This window comes from Dama dama, chromosome X (genome assembly GCF_033118175.1).
Source record: "Dama dama isolate Ldn47 chromosome X, ASM3311817v1, whole genome shotgun sequence".
Taxonomy (NCBI): Eukaryota; Metazoa; Chordata; class Mammalia; order Artiodactyla; family Cervidae; genus Dama; species Dama dama.
Genome location: NC_083714.1, coordinates 88405940 through 88416949, shown reverse-complemented (window position 1 = coordinate 88416949; position 11010 = coordinate 88405940). Strand labels below are relative to the sequence as shown.

Sequence of the window (11010 nt, the reverse complement as noted above, 5' to 3'; positions counted from 1 at the left end):
GCAACCCACTCCAGTGTTCTTCCCTGGAGAATCCCAGGGATGGGGTCGCACAGAGTCGGACACGACTGAAGTGACTTAGCAGCAGCAACTATAGTAGCTTTGAGTGGAGAAGCTGTAACGAATTTTGTTCTTTCAATTCTTGTATTTACTGCATTCTCTGTGAGCAGAATATACTGGGTTTCTCTGGTGGCTCAGACAGTAAAGAATCTGCCTGCCAGTACAGGAGATGCAGGAGACAAGGTTTTGATCCTTGGGTCGGGAAGACTCCCTGGAGAAAGGAAAGGCTGCCCACTCCAGTATTCTTGCCTGGAGAATCCCATGGTCATAGGAGCCTGGTGGGCTACAGTCCATGGGTCACATTTTCTATGAGAAGAATATATTAGCTTATATTTTGTAATATATAATAGGACTCATAAACAATCACTGTTATGTCTGGGGCAGTAGGGAAATCTCACAGTATAATAAGCACATGCTTATTATAGATTTCCAGTTTTCTGAGTTTAATGAAATTCAATACAAACTTTTGAGCCAATTGTGACGGTTTCGCCAATTCCTTCTAGAACTATTAATAAGAGCCGTCAGAAGTCGAGTATATAAAAAAAAGTTTGACTTGCTTGGTGCTTCAGTGCTATAAGACATCTGATGATTAGTTGCAGCTGAGGAGGAAAAAGCATCTTTTAGAAAAACTAAAACTCTATCAAAATTTCCTAATGGTAATTTTTTGCTTGTTCGTTTGCTAAACTGCTTGTTCTGAATATAAGAATAATAAATTCTTGTTATAAACAAAATAAAAATAAAATGCTTGCATATACAGTATTTCACAGGGCTTCCCAGGTGCCACTCGTGGCAAAGACTCCTCCTGTCAATGCAGGAGACTTAAGAGACATAGGTTGGATCCCTGGATCGGGAGGATCCCATGGAGAAGGAAATGGCAACCCACTCCAGTATTCTCACCTGGAGAATTTCATGGACAGAGGAGCCTGGCGGGCTATAGTCCACAGGCTCGCAAGAGAGTCGGACGCGACTGAAGCAACTTAGCACACAGCATTTCACATCCAAAAAGCAAAGAGTTTGGGAAACAAGGTTTGGGGAGCACAAAGTTCCACTCCATTTCTGGAGTCGAACGGCAGGCCCAGTAAAGCCACCCAGCGGGAGGAGAAGTGCGAGGGAAGTGAAGAGAACGGCGGGCGGGGCTTTTGCCGTGACCTTCAGACGAACCTGAAGCTCATTGGTCACTGACCACAGCGGTGGGAGGTGAAAAGCAGAGCCGGAAGCTCGTTGTCGGTTGAAGGAAGGGCGGGAAAGGGGCCGAGAGCTGGGTCTTCCTTCGGGCCTCCTGTCGCAGTACCTTCGATCCTGACCTGCTGGAGGCTGGGGTAACCATAGACTGGCATCAGGAATAGGACCCTCATTCTCCGCACCTCTTCTTTCCTCCCTCCCCGCCCCGCCCTGCCCCGCCCCCACCCCCCGCTCCCGAGCCCCAGTCCCTTCTTCTCTCCTCCACCTCCTCAGGGTACCTCAGGATACGAGGTATACCTCGTATACGGTATACGGGTATACCTCGTATCCTGAGGTACCCCGCCCCACCCCACCCCTCCCCCCACTCCACACCCCACACCCCACCCCTCCTTCGCTGAAGTCCTGTGGGATGATCGCTTGCTCCAGACTCCTGACCCCTCGCCTCTGGCCACTGGGGCAGGGCTTATGTCCCCCCACCCCCACCCCCGCCCACCTCATGATTCTGAGGTGGGGGTGACAGGGAACGGTTGGGTAGCCTGAGAGGAGGGAGGTGGTGAACTCTGGATTTGGGAGGAGGGGAAGCTGTGCCCAAGCATAATTGTTGAAGTTGTTGGGGAGGAGCATGGAAGACTGTTGGGAGGCTGTGGAGGGAATGCATGGGTTTGCGTGAGAGCAGAGAGAGTGTGCTGGTGCAAGAGAACAATTAGTGCAGTGAGGAGTTGGCTGTTGACTAGGTCAGGGTCTGGCGTTCAATAGGGGGCTCAACAAACATCTACTTGGTAAATCAATGAGGGGATGAATGAAAGCAATCATTGAAAGAAGGGCTTGAGATGCAGCGGGACTATAGGATTTCATGATATGATATGATTTCAGGGTGTCAGTTTAAAGAGGGAGCAAGAAAATAATTAAGATTTTGATAGAGTGCAAGAAAAAAGTTGGAATGGAAGATGAGAGGAAAATTGAATGTAGGGCATACATGAGACCAATAATAGAATTGAGTGCAGGACATAAGAATCATGAGTAGGGAGTGGATGAATGCAGGAGGTGAGGAAGACAATTGTGGAAAGGGATGCCAGGAATAATAGTTGGGCATAGCAGAGTACAGGGTGATAAACATGAGAAAGGGAAGTAGTAATTGTTGAAAGAGGCACGAGAGTGCATGTGTATGCCCGAAGGGGTCAGGGGTCCATGTGAAGTGAAGGTAAGCAGGGGGAGTAATAATTGGACTGGAAGTATACAGGACCCATGCCCAGAGTTTCTTGGAACTGGCCTATATGTGAGTGGGGCTTCCTGGGAAGGAGACTACAATGAGCAAGAAGGGAGGGTGCAATCTCATTTCAGCAGTGAGCTGGGTGGAGAAGAATCCAGCCACCTCAGATGGGGTTTCCCAGGGGCAGAGGAAGTATATAGGGGGTAGGGGATCATGTGGCCACCCGGACCTCCACTCCTTGTCCTAGAACCATGGATCGCAATGAAATGCCTGCTATGCCCGGCTGCCCCCCCGACTCCACCACTGGACTTGAGACCGGAGCCCCACAGGCGATTGAACTTGGCCCCAGAAGATCTACGCGTCGCTGTGCCCGCTGCCACAACCATGGCATCACTGACCAAACCAAGGACCAGGAGCACCTCTGCCTCTTCCAGGCTTGCGAGTGTCACAAGTGTGTTCCCTTCTCGTGAGTATGGCATCTGACAAGGGGAGGGGAGTAGGCCTCCTCTAAAGGTGACTGACCTTAGACCCGCAATCCTCCTGCTTTAGGGAACACTACAGCAGCTTGCCTGCTGAACGTGACTTGAAGATGGAGCAGGGGCCATACCTAAAGAGGCGCCCGACTCGAGGACGGATGAGGAGTGGGACCACCTCTCCCAGAGCGCACGGCCGTGCCAAGAAGTTGGGCACTCAAGCAAGAGTCCCCAGTGAGTGTCTCTGGCCAGGGAGGGAGTTGGAGTTTTGGGTGTAGGGAGCATGAGCAGTTCTGTCACCAGTCCTACCACCCAGTTTCTATGTGGCTTTACTCCTTGGGAAAGTTACTCTTCAGGCCTTAGCTTCCCCAGCTATAAAATGCCATCAGTATTATCTACCAAGTGTTGGTGGGAAGGAGAGATCTGGGAAATCAAAAAGGGTCTAGAGTGGGACAGGTTCGGGGTGAGGTAGAGTGGGATGGGATCAGGGGGTAAGGCTCACCTAAGCTGTCCCCAGTGTCTCACAGTTGGGAAGGAGAACATCACGCCTCAGCTCGAGGCTCATCCCTGTGCAATCCCCGAGGAGGAGTCTGGGGCCAGTGTGGGAAGCTCTGACCTCAGCCACTGCTCAGAGCCCTTCCTGTGTCCTGAAGACCTGGGTACCATCTCTAACCCTACCACAACTTGCCATATGACCCCGGGGGAAAACGACTTCTCTATGGGTCTCATAGTCCTCAGTCCCAAAATGAATAAGAGGACTAGGTGGTCTTGAAGGTCTTCTCAGCTCTGGCATTCTGGACTCCTATCCTTGTCCCAAAACATGCCCACATCTCCTCTCCATGGCCGGCTTGGTTCCTGACTCCAACCTGTGCTCTCTGTTCCCACAGACAATTTTCCAAGGCCCTCTGCTGCTCGGTCAGGTCGTGGGATCTTTGTCTCTGTCCTGGACTCCAGCACCCTTGAAGAAGCAACTAACAATTTCTCTTTCGAGGAAGTCACACAGATCCCTTGCCCTGCCGAGCAGGTGAGTAGAGTGAGAAAGACCATGGAGCTACTTGTATATTGTGTTACTGAGTGTCCAAACCTTCTGCTTAAGGCTCTGGAGCTAGAAGGAGGAGATGGAGGCAGTACAGGGCAACTCGGGGCAGGGGGCGAGGTGGAGGAAGGGGAGGAGGAGCAGGCATCTCAGACTTAGGGGCAACGACAGGGCTCTCCCAGCTTTGCCATTTCCAATTTGTGAGACTTTGGACAAGTGACTTTACATATCCGAGCCTCCATTTCCTATCAGTGTCCTGAGAGGGGACAGTATCCTACACCTATAGAGAACTGCCGACTCATTGGAAAAGACCTTGATGCTGGGAAAGATTGAGGGCAGGAGAAGGGGGTGACAGAGGATGAGATGGTTGGATGGCATCACCAACTCAATGGGCATAAGTTTGAGCAAACTCGGGGAGATAGTGAAGGACAGGGAAGCCTGCCATGCTGCAGTCCATGGGGTCACAAAGAGTCAGACATGATTTAGCAACTGAACAACAACAACAACATAGCATTGAAAAGAGGACTAGCACAAGGCCTGCCACATCACAGGCCTTTGACAACTGGAGGTTGTTATTCCATATGAAACAAACGGATGGGATAGAAGCTTCTGCTGAGAAGGGGAGCCATAATGGAGAGGGACACCAACTTGCCCAGGCCAGAGTCTAATAACCATCAGAGAAAGTGTCCTGGAGATGAGTCAAGCTGGCCCTTCAAGCCCCTTTGGGGATTGGGGAATATAGGGGCAAGAACCAGTCCCGGGACAGGAACAGTAATCACATCTCTCCAGGTGCCTTTCAGATTAAAATGCAGACGCCTCTGATTTCCCATAATCTTTACTGTTGCTCCAGGATTTTTAAAAAAAAAGCTGAGAGGAATTGGTGTTTCAGGAAAGATACAGAAAAAAAAAAAAAAGGAAACGAAGACAGGCCAGGCAGGGGAAGGGACTTGTCTAAGCCACAACACCTAATGGCCATTCAGATATTGTAAAATCTTGGCCCCCCTTCCCCCTGGTAGTATGTACCTGCCAAAGGGATAAATCCCCTGATCTCTCCTTTCCTTGTTCCTAGACACTCAACTCTGATCCTCCAGCCCCATGCCACCCTTAATCCCATTCTACTGCAGCCACAGACTCTGGGGAGATTGTGGGGTCCAGAACCCTGGCAGGGGCCAAGCTTAGTGAAGGAGAAGAGCAGAAGGCCTCAGGGTAGCCGGGGACTGAAGGGGCATGGAGGGAGTGTGGGTTCCCAGCTCCCATTCTCTCACATCCTCTGTTTTCAGGCTCCCGAAGCTTCCAACCAGGCCTTGGTTTCTGCCTCCTCAGAGTGGCAGCGAAAACTGGAAGCAGCCGAGGCTCTGCTGGCTCTGAGAGAATCTTCCCCGGCCCCTTCTGGCTGCATCTCTCTGCTCCAGCCCTGCGTTGCTCCAGGTAGCCTGGTCTTTGAAAGGAGATCAAGGGGTTGGGGACAGTTGGCAAATGGAAGGCCGTTGTGGTAAGCAGGGCCTAACTGGGAAGTCAGAGTTGGAGGGAGGTAGGGGGGTTGAACTTCTTTGGACCCAGGCTGCCAAGCTTCTCAGTCGGACTCTCGAAGTGGCAGTAGATGGTTGTTCAGAGAATCACTGAGCGTTTATTGAGCATTGTGCTCAAAAGCAAATGTTCACTGCCCTGATGTCAAGAAATAAGGAAACTGAGTCCCTGAGAATGGCAGGGACTTACCAAGGGCATGCAGCATATCAAGTGGAAGAATCAGGTCTCCTGACTCCCAGTCCAGAGCTTTCTACCCAGACTCCTGCAGTCTGCTGTGATCTGGGGAGGACATGTATAGGTGATAAGTGTCTAGTAGAGAAGGAGATCTGGTTCCTGCCTTCAGGGAGCTTCCAGTCTTGATGTGGAGCCTGGATGCCTCCACAAGTCATGTTTTGGGGCTGAATCTCAATGTTGAGCCTGGAGAAGAAGGACGGAGGAGAGCTAGACACCTGGGAAGGCTGAGGGGGAAGGCTGGGCACTACCAGATCAATATGGAGTGTGAGTAAAGCAGGCAACCCTGGAGGAACTGCTAGAACACGATGGAAGAGATGAGCGGGGAAGAGGCTACCAGTCACGGAGGTCTGCATGCCAGGCTTAAGAGGTTTGGCCAGCAACTGTGGGTGATGAGGGACCAAGGAATGTCTGAACTAGAGAGGAGCATGTTTGGAGATCCTGGGCTTGACAAAAAGAAGTGTGGTTGCTGTGATGGAGGGATTGGAGGAAGCAAGAATTGAGATGGGCAAATCAAGGAAGAGTTCTGTGCAATATAGTCCAAGGTGACACAGCTTTGACTGGGTGGAACAAAAAGAGGGGAGAGCTGGGAGGACAAATGGATGTGACCTGGCCCTGACCTTTTCTTTTGTGTTGACAGCTCCTGATGGAGATAAAGGACTTCAGCCTTCTAGCCCCTCTGTTTGACCCAGGCCGGCCAGCTCCATTTCTCTGCCTATTGGTCACCTGGGGTGCGTCTCCCTCTTGAACTAGAAGCCCAGAAGCGGGCAATTCACTAGAATGCTGTCTATTTATGCGTTTGCAAAGTGCTTAATGTCCAAAATTCTTACTGTATTAAAAAAAAAGCATATAGGCTCTTTTATAGGCTTTTTATTATATGGGGGCAATTCCTTGACTGAGGGTGGATATTCCTCTCCCTCCATCCTTTACTCTCTTGGGTCCTGGGGCCTTATAATGTCTCTTATGAAAACAGGGTTTTGCAGTCTAAGCTGATCAGTCTCTAAGTAGGGTTCTGTGTGAGTTCATCTGTTCATCTGCCAGAGGTTATTTTGATTCATGATTGCAAACTTACCAGCATACTCATGTACTTACCCATGCATGTGAAAATCTGAGGATGTTTTCATTTTGGGTCTAGGTTTGTGTATGTGAGCAAATAATAAACCTTCTTTGTAAGCCACTGAAATATAGGTGTTGCTTGCTACCACAGTATAACCTAGAGTACCCTGAGTTTACCATATTCAATTCACTTCTCAAAGGGACAATCACTTTCCTCAATAACTGGGATTTCTTAACATGGCTTGATAAGGAAATGGTCGAGAAAAAAAAGGGTAGGAGATTCACTCATTCAGCAAGCAAGTGCCTGCACCCTGCCTGGCATTGACTGCTTCCAGTTGTCCAGAAGGCCACAAATTCAGATGTCTGCAGGATCAAGCAGATTATATAAATGAGTAGAGCAAGCCAGATGGAGTCTGGCCAATTGAGAGTGCATGCTCTACCTAAGGGGGCAGCTGTCACTTGGCTCTAGCCAATTGTTGCCATGCAGGAATGCAGACTCATTGTTGCCACATCTCTTGATTTTTAAAGATAAGATGAAACTCTAGATTTCTATGCAAAATATCTCAATTTTGAAATATTGGCTCTGGTTTCCTCTAAACTCTTTAAACGGGCCAAACAAAAACTTCCAAGCAGGCCAACTTTGGCCAATAGAATGCTGGTTTGATCCTAGTCCAATACGTATTTTACAGTGGGGAGAAACTAAAGCCAATCTGGACAAGAAGACTCAAAGAGGGGAAATTAATTAGATCTGGGACCTATTTTGAAGGACCCAGGAGATATAAAGAAGAATCATTATCATTTGGTTAGTCTGTGTTCACTGAACACTAAGCTCATATAACCTCACAGTAGTTCTGTAAGCTCAGCGTAGGACTTCCCTGGTGGCTCAGACGGTAAAGTGTCTGCCTACAATGCAGGGAGACCCAGGTTTAATCCCTGGGTCGGGAAGACCCTCTGGAGAAGGAAATGGCAACCCACTCCAGTACTCTTGCCTGGAAAATTCCATGGACGGAGGAGTGTAGTAGGCTACAGTCCGTGGGGTTGCAGAGTCGGACACGACTGAGCAAATTCACTTTCACTTTCACACATCAGGAAGTGTGCTCAAAGAGGAAAAGTAACTTGCACAAGTGCTTGAAGGGAAATTTTAAGGCAAAGGTGGTTGGGGGGAGGGAGAGACTCCTTTCTCTTTGATTTGCCTTAAATTAGCTAATAAATTTACTTTTCTTTTTTTTTTTTAACAAAGTGTCCAGTGAGAGGTTCGAAACTTGAAGCGGCAAAACCACTACAATATTGTAAAGTAATTAGCCTCCAACTAATAAAAATAAATGGAAAAAATAAATAAAATAAAATAAATAAAAAGCAGAGACATTACTTTGCCAAAAAAAAAGAAAGAAAGAAAGAAAGAAACTTGAAGCAGCAGACACCCAGCTAAGAGGGTCTTTCAAAAGCCATCCCTTTATTTTGTACTCAAAGTAACAGTCTGTGGTAATCGATCAAATCTTACTTTACCTGTTTCTCAGTCCTCTGCTGATGTTCAAGATCCTGCCCACCCACCTTCACCATACCCCCACACATGTTGAGCTATACTTTTTAAAAAAGTCTCTGAATGGCATAGTATAGGCATCTTAGGATATTGTTATAAATGTTAGACATCAAACGTCTTTTGTGAACTGTCCTTTGGTCACTACTCCAGTTCACGTGTTTAAAATATCACTTTACATAACAGTGTGAATTAGCTCTGGACTCTGATATGTTGTATGACAGCATTGATTAGGTCTGAGGATATCCATCACACCAGAGCATCTGCAGAGTGGATTAGTCTCAATCAGTGCCACGCAGGTAAATGATTAACAACAGGCACTGGGGGGAAGAAGGAGGATTGCAAGAATCACCCTGTGTTGTAGCATTTGCCAATTTCAAGCTACCAACGAGATGTCCTTTGATGCAGAGTTGGGAAGAGATGCATTTCCATCATTCAATTACAATAAATATACATAATCTCAAGAGCACAGATAATAGTAAAACGTAGGGAAGTAATTAGAAATCGATGACTTTTGATCATATATTATGTTCATTTTCAGTATATTGCATATGCGATGCATTTGTTACTTTATACATTTAGTTTTAATAACAGCTGTGTTTAACAGCTGGCTCACGAAATTCCTGACAATGTGATAGTCACCTCTTATGTTCCAGTAAGAGTCCTCTCCAGCACTCTACTGCTTTCAGCTCTTGCCCAGAAAGGCATCTCTTTCAAATCAGGTCACACTAACACTGCAGGGCTGCTGCCACTGGTTTCTGACCAAGAACAGCCTAAAGTGAGGGGAAAGTATTCGTTATTGATTTTTAAAAATCGAGTGATCTGGAATGAATATTGAGCAAAAATGAGTTGTCAGCATTGTTTATGAGCAAACATGCCTTGTCTGGTAAAGGCCGGAACAAGCAAGACTCATGCAGGGATGTTGTTAACAGATTTCTTAAAGGAATGGGGCAACTGGTGTTCCCTGGCCATGGGATCTGTATCTCTCATCAAGAGACAGACATTCATTACACTCCCTCGTCTTTCTCAGATGAATGCTGCATAATCTACACAAACTTCTCCACCTTGCCTTTTTTCACTTAAAAATATGCCCTTTGGCGTTGAGTACAGGCACCATGTTACACAGCAGATCTCCAGAACATACTCATCTTATACAACTGTAACTTTACATTCGCTAAACAACTACTCTCCGTAGCCCCCTTCTCCCATCCCCTGGAAACCACCATCCTATTTTCTGCTTCTGTACGCTTGACTATCTTCGATGCTTCGTGTAAGATGAATTGTGGGCTTCCCACGTGCCACAGTTTTAAAGAAACCGCCTGCCAATGCAGGAGACACAAGAGACACAGGTGCCATCCCTGGGTTGGGGAGAACCCTTGGAGAAGGGTTCCAGTATTCTTGCCTGGAAAAAATGATACAACGAATTAGAAACAAAACTAAGTAAAACACAAAACAAGAGCAAAGCAGACTGCCATCTGAGGAATAAAGCAAACAAAACAAAATAAACTGACAAATATGGTGAAAAAAGAAGAAAAGAAACAGAGAAGCAAAGTTAAATAGAAGCATATAAAAATTTACGTATCAAAGAATGACTACAAGAAGAAAAGAACAGAACTCAAAACAAAACAAAACAACAACAAAAGACCACAGAACCACAGAAAGCCAACTTAGAAGTACATAAAGGAAATAAAAAGTGTGACTTTAAAAAGTTCTAAAATCTTAGATAGAGATAATAATAACACAACCACAGCAACAGAGAAAAAAAAAGGAGGAAAAAATCCAGAACCAATTATAGAATTAATAAAAATATAAAAATAATTACAAATGTTTTTCTCATATCTTAGCTGTCAGTGTCCTTTCCCTGCTATGAGCCACAGCCCACCTCCACCTCCCTAGGAAGCCCTCCAATACTGGGGGCTGCTGGTCTCTGAACCTGATGTGGTGATAGCTCAGACTCTAATCTGGCCCTACTCCTGTGTATTCTTGCCTCCAGTGTCCACAGCTGTCAGAATTAGGGCATTTTCTTTTGCGGAAACACTCAGTTTCCTTTTATACATTGCATAGACACAAAGTTTACCTAGTTGATCATGTGGATTTAAACTGCAGCTTGTACAGCTGGCAAAAAGATTTTCAATCCTCTTACTTAACTATTCCACCCCTGGAGCTCAACTGTGGTTTTATCCCCAACTCTACATGTGGGTCATCCACAGGAGTTGCTTCTGAGGCTGCCCTGGAGGACTTGGGTCTGCCCCAGTGAGGACTGGGTGTGGAGGAGACATGTCTGCTTGGATTGCAGGGACCTTGGCAGCACCAGGTGTTCAGGGAAGCCAGCCATCATGGGCTCAAGTGATATGGTGCTATTAGGCTTTTTTCCTTGCTTCTGGCGTCTCTGCCCCATGAGGATTGAGCATGGAGACAGTATGGCTGCTTGGATAGTGGAGATCCCAGTGGCACCAGGTATGTAGTGAAGCCAGTGGCCATGGGCACAGAAGATATGGCGCTATTATAATCCTTTTCTAGCTTCTGGAAGCTGACACTCAAAGGGCCTCCCTGGCTGGTCCTTCTCTATTGCTTGGCAGAGCAAGCATTGAAAGCAACACCCTGGCCAGGGTCCCTCTCTATTGCTTGGTGTATCAGGCACTCAAAGGGCCACTCCCTCTGTGGTCTTTCTCTATTGGTCAGCTGCTGGTTCCAGTGTGTG

General features: G+C 47.2%; 1 protein-coding gene across 1 annotated transcript; it reads left to right on the top strand.

The window, feature by feature from the left end:
• The first annotated feature begins 2700 nt into the window (after positions 1-2700).
• LOC133052231 (doublesex- and mab-3-related transcription factor C2-like) lies at positions 2701-6403 on the top strand. Its single transcript, XM_061137004.1, has 5 exons — positions 2701-2915; positions 2999-3156; positions 3810-3946; positions 5239-5386; positions 6357-6403. The coding sequence occupies exons 1-5, from the start codon at positions 2701-2703 to the stop codon at positions 6401-6403; spliced, it is 705 nt and encodes a 234-aa protein (XP_060992987.1).
• The last annotated feature ends 4607 nt before the right edge of the window (positions 6404-11010 follow it).

Bases quoted from the DNA above. Each gene is read 5' to 3' on its own strand.
- LOC133052231 (XM_061137004.1), top strand. From the start codon at position 2,701: ATGGATCGCAATGAAATGCCTGCTATGCCCGGCTGCCCCCCCGACTCC. The intron at 3,157-3,809 runs GTGAGTGTCTCT...CTGTTCCCACAG, and splicing joins CACTCAAGCAAGAGTCCCCA to ACAATTTTCCAAGGCCCTCT. The intron at 5,387-6,356 runs GTAGCCTGGTCT...TTGTGTTGACAG, and splicing joins CCAGCCCTGCGTTGCTCCAG to CTCCTGATGGAGATAAAGGA.